Source organism: Serpula lacrymans, assembly GCF_000218685.1.
Source record: "Serpula lacrymans var. lacrymans S7.9 unplaced genomic scaffold SERLAscaffold_3, whole genome shotgun sequence".
Lineage (NCBI taxonomy): Eukaryota > Fungi > Basidiomycota > Agaricomycetes > Boletales > Serpulaceae > Serpula > Serpula lacrymans.
Window position 1 is genome coordinate 601,360 of NW_006763292.1, and position 18,115 is coordinate 619,474.

Sequence of the window (18,115 nt, forward strand, 5' to 3'; positions counted from 1 at the left end):
GAGCTGACCTGTTTGCTCTTTTGTAGATAATTTAGGGGCCTCAAATGGCTTATCAATGGGATCAGCGACTCAATTTGCATCAAAAGATGCCTCGTCAAGCTTAATTTCCCCATCACCCTCTCTGCTCAAGCTGTTGTTGTTGTCCGCGTCCGGAATGAGGGTGGATTCAATTTCTGCAACCAGATGTAGCTCTGGCAGGTAAGTGCCTTTGTCTACCTGTGGTTGATTAATCCTCTCATTACTCAACAGTACACAAGTTAGGCCCGCTTTATTGTCTTCCATGAAGACAACATCTCTATACTTGATTATACATCCTGATGCTCTGTGCAAGCATACATAGGTGTGCCTGTGTGGGGTGTATGTTACAATTAAAATACCAGCACCTACTTACACTTCACTTTTGTACTTCTACTTTTATTTTCCAAGTCACATGACCAGTCATGTGACCATTTACTTTACTTTACATTTTTGACTTTTCATAGTCACATGACCAGTCATGTGATACATTACCTGACCAGTGTCTAGACTCATCATGTGACCGGTCACATGCTAGACATTGGACTTTGAACTTTATTTACAACTGTACAGTACCTCATATATTTTAGTATATATACAAGAGCAATACATGGAGAAGGACTCAGCGAGTCCTCCTGTTGTCTAGCACAACTAACTCACTGCAGGCTAAGGGGTAACCACTCCCCATCATCTTCTTTATAGTGTGTTCCTGTGTGCGCCGGAGTAAATAACTCTTGGTTGTTACAGTGTACCCAACATATACACATTCAAGCATTTTTGCATCAAGTTTACCGCTTTTTTCATCAGATATGTGAATATACACTGCACCTGAATGTTTGTAGATGGGAAACTGAAGGCTGTTTCCTGAGAATGCTTCCTGAGGGGTTACTTTTTCTTGTAGTGCACGTGTAGGGACTCGGTTAATCATGTGGGCAAAATATAGCACTGCATGACCCCAACAGGATTTGGGCAGTTCTGTGCTTTAAAGCATGCTATATGCCATTTCCATAATGGTACAATTCATTTGTTTGGCCACACCGTTTTCTTGAGGCATGTAGGCATTGGTTTTCTTGTGATGGATCCACTTGGACTTGAGGTAAGTTTTGAATTCTTTGGATCACCACCTCCATCACTTCTGAAAAAATTTGCTCACTGACCAGTTTCGTTTGTTGCCCTTGTTAGGTATTATTTTGTGCAGGTGAATGCTTCATCCTTTGTTTTTAATAGTTTCACAAGCAGATTATGTGAATGTCCATCAATGAAGGTGATGAAATATGTATTCCCCAAGCGTGTAGAGACTAACATAGGTCGACAGATATCTGAATATGTCCTGTGTAGAACACAAGGATTTTTGACTTCAGTTTTTTTTGGTATGGTTTTTCTGGTCTGTTTCCCTGCTAAACAGAGTCTACAGTCCTCCCTCTTTATGTCTGGTTTTCCAACAATTTCTAGGCCTCTAACTATCTCATTTTTAGGCTTGGCAGTGCATCTGATGGAAGCAAGGCCACACAGGCTCATTGAGGTATGTGCAGTGTTGCATCTAGTATGTAAAGGTTTTTATGCTTGTGCACTAATGCAGCCTTTTGTCCCTTCCATAGTATTTTCCAAAGGCTGTTCTTGAGCCTTATTTTGTAGCCTTTGCTTGATAATCTGGATAGTGACATCAGGTTATTATGCAAATTGGGAAAGTAGTAGATGTCCTGTAGCATGGTTTGACAAGTGATCTGATTTCCTATACAGACATCCAGCTTGATGCAGCCTATCCCAGTGGCCAAGACTAATCTGTTATCTCCAAGTATAACTGTTTCAGGTGGGATGGTCTTGTAAAAGGTGACTAACTAGTCATGACGGGACATTATATCTGCTGATGCTCCAGAATCAATGATCCAGGAGTCATTGTTTTGAGAGCAAAAATCCTTTGGCTTCATTAGGTTGGCCATGAAGAGCTGTATAAGTTTTTCATCCAAGGTTTTTTCTATTTTAGCTGCAAGCTCAGGTTTGTTCTTCTTAGCACTTGCTTTGGCTGCCTCATCAGCCTTCTTTATGCAACAGTCTTTTTTGATGTGGCCAAGTTTTCCACAACTGGAATAGAAACATTTTTTTTTCTTATTCTTTTTGGGCTTCTCTTTTGGCTTATGCTTCAACACTTTAGTTGCAAGTGCTGAGTGTTAGCTTCCTTTGGGATTTCTCCTCAATTAGGATTTGTCTGATATGGCGTTCATTGACAGTTTGTCTTCAGCAGGCATCAGGATTGTGCAAAGAGTGGAGTATGAGGGTGGTAACGAGATAACCATAGTCACTGCTACTAATGAGTCATCTAAAGGCTGTCCAAGCGAAGCTAACACATGTGCCTTTTGGCGCATGCTGTTTAGTTGGGGTTCTAGGGTTGTGTCCTTGGTTAAGTTGCCTCGATATAATTTGCCTATCAGGTAAGCAATAGTTTGCTCGTGTTTCCCTTCACAGTGATTCTTGAGCTGAGTCCATACTTCTTTGGCACTTGTTAAATAGAGCACTCCGTTTAAGGGTTTATCCTTCAAGGTGAGTGATATTTGGGCCCTAGCTTCGTTGTTTTTCTGATTGCATTTAGCTTGTTCTACTGGTTTCAGTCCCCTGGATCTATATCTGACCCTTCAATTATAACTAGTAGGCCATAAATATCCAAGATTATCTGGATTTGGTACTTCCACACTTGGAAGTTTGAGCTGTCATTTTCAAGTGACGGAATGTCATAGAGGCGGCTTGATCCATGAGCTACTTTACCAGATATGCTGGCTGACAACATTGTTGTCAGAGTGGCACCAGTTTGGGAGATTGGTGATGTCATAGTGGACATGATAGTTTGATGGAATGTGATTCAACAAATGGCTTTTTGAGTTTAAGCTTCAGAAGAGAGCAGGGCTCATAATCTATAACTCTGATAAACAGAAGACTCAGTCTAAATACTTGAGAACTTTATATTTATTATTCTAACCTGATAAACAGAAGACTAATAAACTGTAAGTAAAACTGTATGTACTAGAGAAATGGACATGTTGCTCACCTTAGTCTAAATACTTGAGAACTGAGGTGGCAACATGCTGCGTGGGTGAATATAAACACAGTATTATGTAATTGCTTGCCTATGCTAGAGTTGTTTTGAGATACAAAAGAACTGATAAAAAACAACAATTATTTTTATTTTTCCTATAATATTCCTGGGCCCAATAGTCCAGGTTCCCACTGCAATAATGAAATTAATAAATGTCCCTGGAATTTTAGTTGTTGACTGTACATGATGACATAAGATTGAACTTTTGGGATGTGTCTACATTAGTAGAATATTATGGCAGATTCTTACTAGTTGTGGACATTTAGGGGATCAGTCAGAGCCATGACTTGTGCTTCCTTATCAGAGACAAGGAAAAGTGGATGCTTTCTCATATTAAAAAATCATATGTGTACCACTTCTTGTCCGGGTTGGTCTTTCATCTTTTGCTTCTTAACTGTTGATTGCAGAGTGAACCATCATTTAGCTAGTTTCCTGACTGAACATGGCCACTACATCATGGGCAAAGCAGAATTATTGGATGCCTATCAAAATAATCAACGCCACAGCCATGGTATGACTGGTGCTGACACTTGTCTTTCCACTTAGCAATAGATCAACACAATACTTGTCTCTGATTGGTCTCACTCATTTTGACTACAAGCAATGTCTTTGTGCACCTTAATACTTGTAACGGATACATGTTACTTCATTACTTGTTACAGTCACATTTCCTTTTTCATTCATTTACCATAATTCTAACACTCTTTTATTGCTTGTAGAACTACTGCCGCTCATTAGTTTATTTAGGTTTCCTTAAAATTGTAGAAATTATACCATGTAAGCGAACTTTGGAGCTTCGCCCAAAGATTTACTCTGTGATTATAACCAGCTTTTTGTGGCCACCATTGTTCTTTCACATGATATTTATATATGTTTGTTATATAAGAAGCATGTATTTATATTGTTACGGCATTCATTTGCCAAAGGAATCCTTTTCCCGCGCCTTTTCCCATGTCCTGAGGGACCAAATATCCAACAAGACTCCAACACCTATTCATGTATATAAAGGCTCTCTGACTCGTCCCAGGGAGCCCAGTGTTCTTAGGAATAGCAGACTTGAAACTGTGATCTCTGGTGCGCTCAAGACATCTCTCATCTTTCCATTTTCACTCCTGTGACGTTCAGTGACCCTTACAATACTGCTCCAAGGTCTCCACAAAAGCTACTCATTGCCTAAATGCTTAACTTGTCAAGACCAAAATCATGTATAAACTGTTTTTTTATTCAATCCTACCTTGAAAGAGATTGTTCATGATGAAAACTAGGTCCAGGTCTGTGAGCTGGCAAGCTGACTGAATAAAGATAATTGTACTGTAATGATATCAGTAAACTATCATATGGAAGTATATAGTGTACTCACAGTCCAACTGCCTTGCGAGAACTAAGGTAGTTGAACTATGGTCCGACGTTTTGACACTATGTGGCTGTACATATTAGTAATCAAATAATGGAGTCTATGATATGGGTTGTATTCCAACACTCCCCTTCGGACCTAGCATAGTCCTATCATATATGTGAATCTATCATGTTTGACTTTGGAAAGAGATTTTGTGAAAATGTCAGCTATCATATTGTTTGTAGGGCAAAAAGATAGTGTAACTTTATCATCTTCAACAACTTCTCGGATGAAGTGATATCAAATATCAATATGTTTCATCCAAGGGTGAAATTTGTTGTTTTTGGAAAGAGCTATTGCTCCTTGGTTATCAAAGTATAATATTGTTGGCTCGTCAATGGGTGACCTTAGCTCGCTGATAAGGTTTTGTAGCCATAGGACATCTTTGAGTGCATGTGTAGCCGCTATGTACTCGGCTTCAGTGCTTGATAGTGCGACAATGGGTTGTTTCTTTGTTCCCCACACAACGAGTAAGCCTGCAAAGAAGGAGATATGGCTGGATATCGAGTGTCTGTGCCCTTGAGAGGCATTATCTGCGTCAGTGTATGATATAATGGATTTGTCATTGTTGCTTGATATGATTGATAGGTCACGGGTCCCTTTCAAGTAATGTATTACTCTTTTGACGGCTTCCCAGTGCTGTTTGCCTGGGTTTTGATTGAATTGAGGGAGCATGTTGGTGGCAAATGTTATATCAGGACAAAGTCCCAATGCTATCCATGTGAGGCATCCAATGGCCTCTTGATAAGGTACACTTTGCATCTCTTTGAATTGTTTCGGAGTGCTGGGGGATTGTTCAGTACTGAGACTCAGGCCTGCTTCAAGAGGTGTTCCTACAGGTGCCGCATTTTTGAGTCCAAATCGTTCAACTACCTGGTCAATGTAGGCTTGCTGTGATATTGATATCTGCCGTTTTTGCTGGTTGTATTTGATGTTGAAACCAAGCAGCCACTTTATTTCACCCAGGTCAGATATTTTGTAGGATTTGGATAGTTCTCTTTTGAATTATTCGACTGTGTGAATGCAGTTAGATGTGATTACTAAGTCATCTGTGGATACGGATATTTTGTTGGATTTGTTTTTGTGGTGTCGATAGAATATGGTGTGATCGACAGATGATCTTTTGAATTCAATTTCTCGCAACAATTTTGTGAGTGTTTCGTACCATTTGTGCCCTGATTGTTTTAGTCCGTATAAGCTTTTCTTGAGCTTGCACACTTTATCTTTGTCTCCGTTTTTCAGAATAGCCTGGTGGTGGTCTCATATAAATGTCCTCTTATAATTTTGCATTGAGGTAAGCATTTTTTATGTTGGCTTGGTGTATGTGCCATCCAAGGTTGTTGGCATTTGCAAGGATAGTTCGGACTGATGGGAGTTTTGCTACTACTGCAGATGTCTCGTTGTAGTCCACGCCTTCTCATTGGCCGTACCTGTTTGCTACCAATCTTGCTTTGTAATGTGCTACCCGCTGAGTCCTTCCCATGTATTGCTCCTGTATATATACTAAAATACATAAGGTACTGTACAGTTGTAAATAAAGTTTAAAGTCCGATTTTTAGCATGTGACTATGAAAAGTCAAAAATGTGAAGTAAAGTAAATGGTCACATGACTGGTCATGTGACTTGGAAAATGAAAAGTAAAAGTACAAAAAAGTGAAGTGTAAGTAGGTGCTGGTATGTTAATTGTAATAGTAGTGTTTACAGTTTTCGTCTTATCCGACAAATTGAGCCTCTTCTGCCTTGTGCTCAAGTTTTGGTGAGCTCTTTCTTTTTACAAATATGGTGCATCCAAATTGATAGATGCCATGTAGATTAGGCTTTGTGTCGTTTCGCATCTCGTATGGTGTTTTATTAGGTAATACTTTTGTTGCTGACCTGTTTTTGAGCCATACAGAGTGATTTATTGCTTCTGCCCATAGATTTTTGGGTAGTTTAGCTTCAATTAGCATAGCACGTGCGTGCTCGACCAACATGCGGTTTAGGTATTTGGCTACTCCGTTCTGCTCAGGGGTATCATGAATAGTTTGTTCATGATGAATGCTAAGTTTTGATAGGTAATTTTTAAATTCTTTGCTTGTATATTCACCACTGCCATCTAATCGTATTTGTTTGATCTTAGTGCCATGGTTTTGGGTGTTGAGATGTTTTACAAAGTCCCGGAATGATGTGATGGCTTCATCTTTTGTTGCCATGAATTGCACTGTGGTTTCACGAGTGAAGTCGTTGGTAAATGATATGTAGTATTGTTTGTTTCCAATTAATTTGACTTGAGCAGGTCCCCATACATCCATATGGATACATTCTCCATAGTACTTTGCACAAGTGAGTGACTCCTTCGATATTGGCATTCTTGTCATTTTTGCTTTAACCCAGGATTCACAGAATTCTTCATAGTTGATTTGTTCAGTGCAATTCCTTATACCATTTCCTTGGATATCATTGTCCTGATGGCGGATGGTGCCATATGTCCCATACACTTGTGTAGGAAATTGATTGATACAATTCTTGGTCCTGCATTTGCTATTGACGCTTGGTCTTTAACAGATATGCGGTATAGTCCGTTTATTAGCGGGATCTTTGCAATTGTGTTGCCTTCGGCTGGCATGATTGCACATGTTCCATTCAACATCTTTATTCCCATGCATGCCTTATCAATTTGGCCTGCTGCAAGTAGGGTTAATGCCATCTTTGGCACATACAGTGTGTCTTTTAGGGCTATTTTTGCACGCTCCTTTGTTGTTTGGTAGGTGCAGTTCAACTTCACCCTTGCCTGTCACTTGCAGGTCACATCCGTCAGCTATGCTGATAGGACGTGGTTGGATGGGTGTAAAGGTCTTGAATTTGGATCTATCTGGGCAGGAATGGGATGAGGCGCCAGAGTCTATAATGACTTCTGTTTCATTTGTATGTGCAATCTTTTGTGATGTGATGAGGTTGGTTTCAAAGGAAGTGAAGGTGTAGTTGTCCTCATCAGGTGGGTCACGAGCTGTATTTGCTCTTTCTTGTTTTGTTTTCTGACGTGGGCCTTGGCCTTCTTTGCCACCACCTTTTCACCAGCAATCTTTGTCAATGTGTCCTTCTCTGTCACAATTAGAGCATTTTTTCTTTTGGGTGCATTTAGGCCTTTTCTTTTGACTTTGGGCATTTAGGGCTGATTTGTTTGCTCATTTTGTAGTTGCTCGGTAATCTGCTTCTTCTGTGATGTGAAGTATAAGTTGGCAAGATGATAGAGGGTTGTTTGTGACTCGAGCAGCTGCTGTAATGGACGAGAGGATTGGAAAATATGATTCAGGTCACGATGACATGATCATGGCACTGAAATCGCTTTCTTCAACAGGTGCACCCATGGCTGCAAGTTCTTCTTGCAGTCTACACATTTCAGTAATGTGGGTTTTTAGGCTGTTGTCATTTTTGCACCGGAGTTCAAGAAGCCTCCTGTTACGATAACACAATTTTCGGACCTTTCCTTCCTTTTTGTTCTCCGCCTTAACCTTGTATACTTTAGCTTTCACACATGGTGCCACGCGGCACTTCCCCTTTTGTTCAAACTCCTCTTTCTCGCGCCGCATTGCCTTCTTCTTATTTTAGATACAACTCTCTCACACAGTGGAGCTGGTCATGCGGGCTAGGCCCCATGACATCATCAGCCACTAAACTTTATCAACTGTACAGTACATAAGTACAAACACTCTGTATTAGTATATATACCCCAATAGATCAAGGAGACTCCTCAGCGAGTCCTCCTGTTGTAAACCAACAAACTCTCTGCAGCTTAAGGGGTAACCACTCCCTCATCATCTTCATTATAGTGTGTTTCTGTGTGCGCCAGAGTAACTAACTCTTGGTTGTTACACCTCCTCCTGGTGTCGGCGTTGACTATATCACTTTTGCCTTCATGTAGTCGACAGATTTTGTTCCAGGTGGCTGCAGCAGTTGGAAAGGTCTGTATTTGATAGTTTACACTGTCACTTGTGGTTGCATACAGTTGTTGTAGCACCATGGCTTCCTTTTGTAGGTATGCATTTATCTGGTCTTAGTTTTTCTCTATGTCTGCGTCAGAAGCCTTTGTTTCGCCGTCATGTGTCATGTAGTAGGGTGTGAGATCCATCAGGTGATGTGGGGTAGAGGCCTTGGGAATTTTGACACATCCATGTAACTGTTGAAGGAGGCCTTGGCCGATAGTGCCATCACTGTTCTGGATTTTCATAGGATCCGGTTTGATGCATCTTCAGATAATTTTGGGACAGCATAGATTCCCGAGGATGCTGCTGGGAACACTTGATCTGCAGTGTTTGCGTGGCTCATAACCTGTGAGCTGGCAAGCTGACTGATTAAAGGTAATTGTAAGTCCAACTGCATTGCTAGAGCTCTATTATTATCTACCTGAATAAAGGTAATTGTAGTGTAATGATATCAGTAAACTATCATATGGAAGTATATAGTGTACTCACAGTCCAACTGCCTTGCTAGGGTAGTTGAACTGTGGTCCGACGTTTTGACACTATGTGGCTGTACATATTAGTAATCAAATAATGGAGTCTATGATATGGGTCGTATATTCCAACAAGGTCTGCCCTGGGGGCCATGCTATAATTCACTCAATTGGGAACGTTCAAGCAGCGGGATCTCCCGGATCAGTTGTAGCTATCACATGACCGGTCTGAATCAACTTTAAATTCGATTTATTCTTGGGCCGAATGAGACAGGGTCTCCTAGTAAATATCCCTTCTCTTTGTCAAAGAATATGGGTAAATCGCAAAAGAAACGTTCCCAGAGACGGTATAATCCCGTGAGGGTCCTCGACTCTTATATTCCCAAGGGTCTCGCATCTGCAGCCTCATCCTCCTCCAAAAATGAAGCCATCCTGCCAATCATTCAAAAGGTCAATATATATCCGCACTATCAGATTGGCTGCGAAGCTGAAAATTTATCCTTGTGAGGCAAGATGCAAAGTGCAGATGGCGCTGAACGAAAATGGGCGTGTGTAGCTGTCTCCAACCTTATACAAAATGATGCATCCACCAGAAGGCTGTTGCAAGGGAAGGATATTGTGGGTTATCTCATCACACGCTTATCAGACAGCGAAGAAGAGGTGTGGATTGAAGCAGCTGGAGCACTCCGGTAGGAATCTGCGTCTTTGATTCTTTAGTCCTGAATCCCCTTTAACGACGTACTGGTAGAAATCTATGCATCGATGGCGGGCATGAAATTTGTGCAGAAATGTTCAATAAAAATATACTTGCTCCCCTTAAAACATTCGTACCAAAGGTGCCCTCTGTTATTTCTCACAAAGTATTCTATGATCCTGATGTCCTTCGAGATGTCTACCATCTTGTCACAATTCTTAGGATCTCCTAAGACTGCCCCCGAAATGTTTCAAAAAGTAGTGTATGAATTTGCCGAAAACGTTATCACTATTTTTTGGTGTCTTTCGTGAGTATTCTCTCATTCAGCCTTGTTTTCACCATATGGCTCATACGTATCAGAGAGACCTCAAATAAAGCTCTAAGTGCTATCAATCAGATGAACTTGACAGCATTTCTTATGTCCTTCCTCGCATCACGTGACCAGTTACCGATCGCCACGGCCACCGCTGCAGGTACGTTCTACGGTCTATCCTCGCCTCATCTGAGTGCTCATCGCGACACAGCTCAGTGCCTCTACGTATTAACCGATGACAATCAGCCGACAATAGACGAAATACGTTCCAACGTAGCTTACAGCTCTTGTCTTCTAGATATTGCCCGTAGCGGAGGTACTACCAATGGTAAAGGGGAGAATAGTGCGGAGGGACCATCTGTCATGTTCAAAATTTTAGTCGCCGGTATGTTCACGAGTATAACCAGTCTCTTGTCAATCTGAGTGATAGTCTAGGCATTTTGCGTAATATATCGCCGCTGCCACCGCCGAGTACTACTTCTGCAGCGGATATTGACAAAACTATTGTTCTGCCTCTCTTGGAACCTGTACTTTCTTCCGTGAATCTATTAGAGGCCATTAGTTTTGCTCAAGATGCTGTAACGCGAGAGGTAAGGTATTTTATGATGGCAGTTTCAAAGTTTACACTTTAATCACCAATGGTCACAGTCTTCCGAACCTCAAATAGGAAATCTGTCTTCGAAGCACATGCCGAAATCGGACCACAAGACGCCGGATCAATTTGAGCTAGACAGACTAGAAAATAAGCTCAGGATTGTACTGCTTACCCTTGAGGTTCTCACTGGGACCTGTGCTATGTTGCCGGATCCTGTGAATCTGCTTGTTGACGGGAATAATGAGATTATTGATGACGACAGTAAGCTAGTTGTCAGTTTACTGCGTAAAGCTAATATTAAGGTCTGGCTAGGCCAAGATGAGACAATGGATGACGGTCCTGATGTTCAGATTGCGGACGTTCCTGCACCTCAGTCGTCCTTCCATCCAAATTTCTTACCCTCACTAGTTCCACCTCTCTTGGCTTTGATTCACCCCACACCTCTCTCTTTCCCTCCCAGCGGCGGCCTTTCTGTGCATCCGCCGATGACATTCGCTCTTGGTTCCATTCACATCTGTGCGCTCGAATGCTTGAACAACGTCTTCCTTTCTCTTGGGGCTACCCCCAATCCAACACTCGTAGCAGACAAGGAGAGCGGGCGTAAAGTATGGGAAGATATATGGATCACTCTGAGAGCGGTCGGTACAGACATTGGACCTGGTCAGGAAACAAAGCAAGATATGTGGGACATAGCTGTGGGTGTACTGTGGGGTGTCGGAAATATCTGGAAGGGTTCTCTGGTAAATTAATGTTCGATCAATTCTTCTGTTCCTTCGTTGACTGAAATTCACTACGAAAACGTAGGTGCCTTGTGAGGACCAAGTGAAGGTTTTAACCCAACTTTGTGATACCAGTGAAGATCCAAAAATACGAGTCAAATGTATTGGAACTCTGGAGTGCCTGGCGCAATACCCTGACACCCTTGACGCTAACCGCGTAAGCACATCTCTTTTTGATTTAATCCATTACTTCAACAGTTGTACAGAGCATTGCGGAGTATCTTTTATCGATTATATCTACACCAGCTACACCCTTCCCCGCAGGGACCGAACCTCTCATACAGGCGCTATCTGCTATCGTGGACATCTACTCAGACGAATCCATGCCCTACGATGTCAACTTCCGCCAGGGACAATATGCCGACCGCTTAGTAGCTAGCCTTGACAGTGTGATCAAAGTTGTGAGGGGAGTAGATAAACAAAAAGACAGTGACCTGAGATTGAGAGGGGAGGAAGTAAGGGACAACTTGATTGCATTTATAGACTACAGGAGAAAGCTCAGTCTCTGAATACATTTACCGTCTATACTCTGTACTATCGCTGGACAGCAGTTGCAATTTATGGCGCTCCAAGTGCACTTTTAACCTGGCGCGACAGAAACTGTAAAATGTGCGGTACACAGACCTAAACATTCTATGACACTCTGTCTGCCCTAATAAAACTAAGTGAAACTCAGCCGCTGCCTAAGAGGCTATAGAAACAACTGGGATATTAGCACTTCAACAAACAAGATTTTAAAGTATATAGTGTAGTAAAATGGTATTTTCCATCCTGTCAAAATAGTTGTATGTGGTGGTAATTGGAACCAGTCAAGTACTGGGACCATCCCATTATTTGGGATGTCCCATTTAAGTGATGTTTGGGATCATCCCATGTAGTATTCAATGGGACAATCCCAGAGGAACAATAGGACAGACCAGAAAAAATCCATCTCTTAGGTGGATAGATGTATAGTGGGTGATCAACCTAAATGCTAGGCTCCTGGGGGTGCCTGAAGTGCCAATGCAGCTATATACAATGGACATCCCCAGCCCAGGAGTGGAGTCCCTCCCCTTCCTTGGGGGAAAGAGTAGCAAGAATGAAGCAAAGATAGGGGATCATTGGGGATCTCTATGAGAGGATTAGTGGGCCAGAAGATGAGGTAGCAAAGTTAAAAGCCAAGGAGAGGGACTACAATTTGAAGGGATTATTATTGAAGGGACTTGTTATATAAAATTTCAAAGTTTCTTTCCTTCTTTCAACTAGATTTCATTTGTATATACTTAGTTTCTCCTCACTCACCACTCAGTGTATAGTATCAGTGCCCTCTGGGCACCCCTGGCACATGTAATAGGCATGCACAACTGAAAGTCACAAGAGATCGGAGTAGTAGCATATTATATGTAGTACTCTGTCTTCTGCAAGTAATTGTATATATTGGACATGTAAGTAAACTTGTCAGGCATTATCAATAATGAAGATTGTTTGCGAAAAAACCACAAACAAACAAACTAACAAAACAATCTGTTACAATACACAATTTTTGGACCTTTAATTTCATTCTCCACTTTAGCTTTCTTTTGTAGTTTTCACACACTGTGCCATGCGGCACTTTCTATTTTGTTCAAACTCCACTTTCTCACGCTGCTCTGCTTTTCTTTATTCTTAGCTACAAGTCTCTCATGCAGTGGAGCTGGTCACACAGGCTGTGCCCTATGACATCACCAGCCACTGCCTTCATCAACTGTATAGTACACATGTACAAATAGTCTGTGAGAATATATAAACCCCAATAGATCAAGGAGACTCTTCAGTGAGCCCTCCTGTTGTTTACCCACAACTAACTCAGTCCCATCATAAGGGGTAACCAATCCCACTCACTTCAGCTGTAGCTTGTCTGAGTTGTGCGCCAGAGTATACAAACTCTTGGTTGTTACACAATCTTTCCAGATTCCACCGAACTTGTTTATGGGTTTTGCCTCCTAGAACAGTAGGTGGTCTGGTTGTTTGTGGGGTGGTATGTATAATGATCCTTCTAAGTGAAACCCAGAGATGTGTGTGGGTGTGGGTTTGGAGGAGGAGGGATAGTTGGAAGTTGAAAAATAGGGGCTTTTTGCTGAATATGTGACTGAAACAAATATAGGCAAGCACTACCTTGCTAATTGTAGCATAGGGTAGATTTGAGAATGACAAGGTAATGAGGTTCCCATTAATAGCAGGCTCCTGGCGCACAGACCATAGTGCTCAGAAGGATCCTAATCAAAAGGGATCACAATAACTTCAGAAGTGGAGAGTGATGATGACAGCAGTTAACAGTAGTAGCAGTGGGAAGTGTTTGACCACACTGGATTACATGTAGCAGTGAGTAGTGGACTTGAGATTAGAGAATAAGTCTGGATTGGAATTCTTTTTTTTACAAGGTATAATACAGGCACTTATATAGTGAAAAAAAGGAAGGCTATGCACAGTACAGCTGTGCAAAAAGAATGAGAAAAAACATGGAGGAAGGAATATACACTGACAAATCCTGTGTAGGTAGTACAGGATAAAATTGTAAAAATAAGGAAAATAAAGGAATGAATGCTGTGTATGTAATGTCACACATTTGTACAGCCATAAAATAAAGTCCAATAATAATAAAAAGCAAGAAAATCATGATGTCATAGGAATATGCATTAAAAAAAGACAAGGCAAAAATATTATCAGTATCAACACAGTTTCCTTGTTATCAGTCAGGCATTCTAAAAAAATATGTGTTCATAAAAAATGATTCAAAAATCAAGAATCATTACACTGAATGTTCTGCTGAGAAAAAAAAGAACTGGAGCCACCAGTCCACCACCTAGTCCAAATCCAACAGTTCCATGGCCTTACCAATAGTCTGGTTGTATTGGACCACCTGGTCAAATGAGGGAGGGAGAGAAGTAGTTCCAATCTGGAACAGATGTGTCCCAGGCAGCGTGTATCAAGTGAAGCTGTAGTGAAGACAATGGATGAAGGATAAATGTACCCAAGCAAATGGGACAGAAACGTACATGGGTGACGCAAGAGGATGGACCTTTTCCAACTCAAAAACTACCCATCCATGTTCCAGCCAGGTGAGATGAGTGACCAATGATTTGATAGTATATGATGGAAGATCAACATCATGAAGATGAGAATGGACCAGCTGCCCGATTTGGACTGGCCACTGAGGCTTTGCTGAAATTAGCAGCGGCACATGGTGGTTAACAGATTGGCGACAAAAGCAGATTGAGAGCGGTAACATTAGATGTGGTAAAGGCGCAAGGAGGATGTGTAGGAGGAGGGTGGAGGTGACAAAGAATTGGATCAAAATAGGGATTCAAAAATAACTGTCTGGTAAGAAAAGAAAAGACAGGATAGGGCCCATGGTGGGGCTAAGTAAGGGAAGACAACAAAAGCGAGGGCGCAATGTGTAGCCAGTAGCAACACAAAAAATTGCCAAAATGCCAAAACACGGAAAGTACTGAATGGAAAGCAAAGATGGGTGTGACTTAATTGCCTAATAGAGGTGAGTGCTGATCAGCCAAGTTCTAAAAAGGCAATATTAATTACTATTCCACATGGCACTGTGCCTGTGTGGCACAAAGGGGAGTCTTTTGAATATTCACTTTGTTATTAACACCTGTCCATGCAACCAATCAACTTTGGTGCATGACAGCATGCAGTAAACTGAAAGGTGGGAATGGTTTCCTCTCAATGGTTCAACCGCCAGTATTAAGATGAATTGCTATATTGCAAGTCTCTCAAAACCAATGGTGTGGAGCGCATGAAAATGAGTGACCTACTTTGATCTGTACTTCTTCCTATTCCAGCTCACCTTTATCACATTGAGGTGCATTGCGTGATAAATGGCTTAACAACTCCATGCAGGCGTTGTGCAATCATTGTTCTCAACAGGAAGATATGTGCAGATAAATAATCCAACACTTCCCCATTGTTATTGTTCAGTTCCAAGGCCAAAATGCGGCCTATAATTGACATCTTGTAAGGCTGATTTGTAGTTGTATTACATAATAGCCCATAAGCACTGGGAGTTCCCCAGTCACAGGATGGTGGAAAGCATTCAACACTGTAAATTCCCCTTTTGGGATCAGAGTAGTTGATCATTGTAGTTGAAACTCTAGAGAGGGGGGTAAGTTACGAAGATGTGAAAAGGAATGAATACACCTAGTCTTCTCTGTTATCCAATGTGCATTGTGTGCTGGGTGGATATAAAGGCTCATGTTTTGAAAAATGGAGAGGGTGATTAAATGCCTGTGAAGTTATATGGAGGCCACATAGAATTGGAAATTATAGAACAGTGGTTTTCATTAAGCATCTTCTGTCACATGTCAGTTGCCGGCCAAAACATTGGAAGGTATGCAATTTTTATGCATTATTAGAATTTGAACAAGTATGAAGTGTGTGAGGGAAAACTTGGTTTGTGATTGTCTGTAGTGTACAGGAGTGGGTCTCTCATGAGTAGCAGGGCACTTCAAGTAGATATATTGTTGGTAGAAGAATTTACCACAGATATTTGAGTATGATTTGCCAGAACTGTTGTACAGGAAAATAAGTGGGTAAGCTATACACTACATCAATTTGCTTCATCTCTAGATATTCTTTTGTTCCTACAGCCAGGACCGAAGCTCAGAATATTTGTTAAACATTGAAATTGGGAAAGGTGGAGTGCACAATGGATACTTCTTGCAATTCCAGTAGTACATTCTAAATCTCCCAATTTGCCATAGATTTTTTGCGTTTGCACCATTTTACATGGACTTCCATGAGAGTTATGTCATTGATTTTCAATTGGTGAGGCAGGAATACATCCATGTCACATCTGGCCATGAAATTTGTGCAAGCATCGTATATTGCAGTGAAAGGCTGGGCTTGTAAATGAGTTAGTGGATGGGGCTCACTTTGTGTGGGGTGCTGCTCTTGTTGAAAGGAGTTTAAAATCACCAGGCCATGATGTTGTGCTATTCACTTGCAGATATATCTGTCATACAAAGGTTTAGTTATGACCAGTGACACATTATGACATTTGTTTATAGTATGAGAAAACATGCATTGGCCAGGGCTTGAACCTGGGACTCCAGCTTTCATGGTCTGGTGCTTTACCAACTAAGCTACCAAGGCGTACTTGGAAAGCATACTGATTGGTTGCATGCCCAGAAGGTCCAGAATCACTGTACACGGGTGCGGATCCCATTGTGTTGTGATAGCCTCCCTCACCCGTGATAGAGTGATGACGGATTACATAATAGTAATGGCACTAACATGGATTACATCTCATAACTATAGTGGGGCTGACAAATTATGACATTTGTTTATAGTATGAGAAAACATGCATTGGCCAGAAGATGTCCAAACATTCTTCCGGACTCATTTGGGAGAAGAAAACTTCACTCCACTATACACAGAATTCCTCCGGAGTGATGGGGGAGGAGAATATGCTGGCAATGCATTCAAAAATCAACTCTGAGGAGATGGTGTCATCCAAGAAACTACAGCTGCAGATACTCCGGAACAAAATGGCATTGCAGAATGCATGAATCAGACATTGGCTACATTAGCAACCACTATGCTCCATGATTCCAAGCTCCCAAAGTCATTTTGGGTAGATGCCATGCAAACAGCTGCATATATCACAGCACGCAGCCCAGCATCAGGACTCCATGGAAAGACCCCATATGAAATACTGTTTAAAAGGAGAGTTGATCCAACTTTATTTTGCCCTATCGGATGCCAAGCATATGCCTTGATTCCGAAAGACAAAAGGCAAGGGAAGTTTTACTCCAAGGGGCGCAAAGCCATAATGATTGGCTACACACATGGAAAGCAAGCCTACAAACTCCTAGACACTGAAAAATGGACTGTGTTTTCCAGTTGGCATGTCATATTCAATGAATCCGGAAAGGTACAAAAGGACGACACTGCTCCCTGGAACACAGACACTAGCACAGATCAGTGGGAGGGACTCATTCCAGAGAATGCTCACTATCCAGACCAAAATACATTGGAGGAGGATGATCCTGACCCTCGGATCCGAGATCCAAATGAATTGCAAATGGAACCACATCTCCAAGGAGATGTTCCACAAGCAATGGAACCATATCAGCATGAAGATGTTTCAAGAGCAGTGGGGCAATACCTCCGTGGAGATGTTCCGAGAGCAGTGGGAGCACCTGATCAGCTAAAACACCCTCCACAACAGTCTCTACAACCAAGACCTGAACACTGGCCATCTTCAGAATGGAAAGCCAAAGTAGAGTCACAGTCAGTGGGAGGACAGCCCCTCAACATACAGCCAGCTGATGTGGAAAAAGTCCGGATACAGCTAAACAGCCTGTCCATTGGATCAGCTTCTGGAAGGCATCCAACACCTCCGAGGAGTGATTCAGCACCTTCAGGAGTGAGTGGGGCAACACACACACAAATGTGTCTACTCCCTGGAGTACCTGCACAAGTTCCTAAAAGAGCAATCATGCCTGCTGAAGTCCTAGGAGTATGCAAAAGCAGTCGCCAGACCCGTCCTGCAGACAAAAACCAAGATTATCAAAAGACTCTAGATGAGGAACAGTCTCAAAAAGAGCAGCATGACAACTCCATGGAGAAACCTAACACTCTTGAGGTTCATGAAGAAACATCTGATACAGAGGAGACATTCTTTACTGGAATAGCAAGTACCGGTCCATCTAACACAGACCTTCCAAGGACACTAAAGGAAGCCTTATCACGTCCGGATGGAGAATTATGGAAGTCTGCCTTGGAGGAGGAACTCCTAAGTCTCAATACTAATGCAGTATATGACACTA

At 41.8% G+C, this 18,115-nt stretch overlaps 1 protein-coding gene across 1 annotated transcript; it reads left to right on the forward strand.

Annotated features, from left to right (window-relative positions):
- Nucleotides 1-9,198: 9,198 nt before the first annotated feature.
- On the forward strand, nt 9,199-11,901 carry SERLADRAFT_458658 (uncharacterized protein; the record flags this gene model as incomplete). Its single annotated transcript, XM_007314382.1, has 11 exons — nt 9,199-9,381; nt 9,445-9,620; nt 9,680-9,767; nt 9,820-9,932; nt 9,986-10,098; nt 10,150-10,323; nt 10,374-10,528; nt 10,587-10,794; nt 10,846-11,273; nt 11,338-11,469; nt 11,519-11,901. The coding sequence occupies 11 exons, from the start codon at nt 9,244-9,246 to the stop codon at nt 11,819-11,821; spliced, it is 2,028 nt and encodes a 675-aa protein (XP_007314444.1).
- Between the last annotated feature and the right edge of the window lie 6,214 nt (nt 11,902-18,115).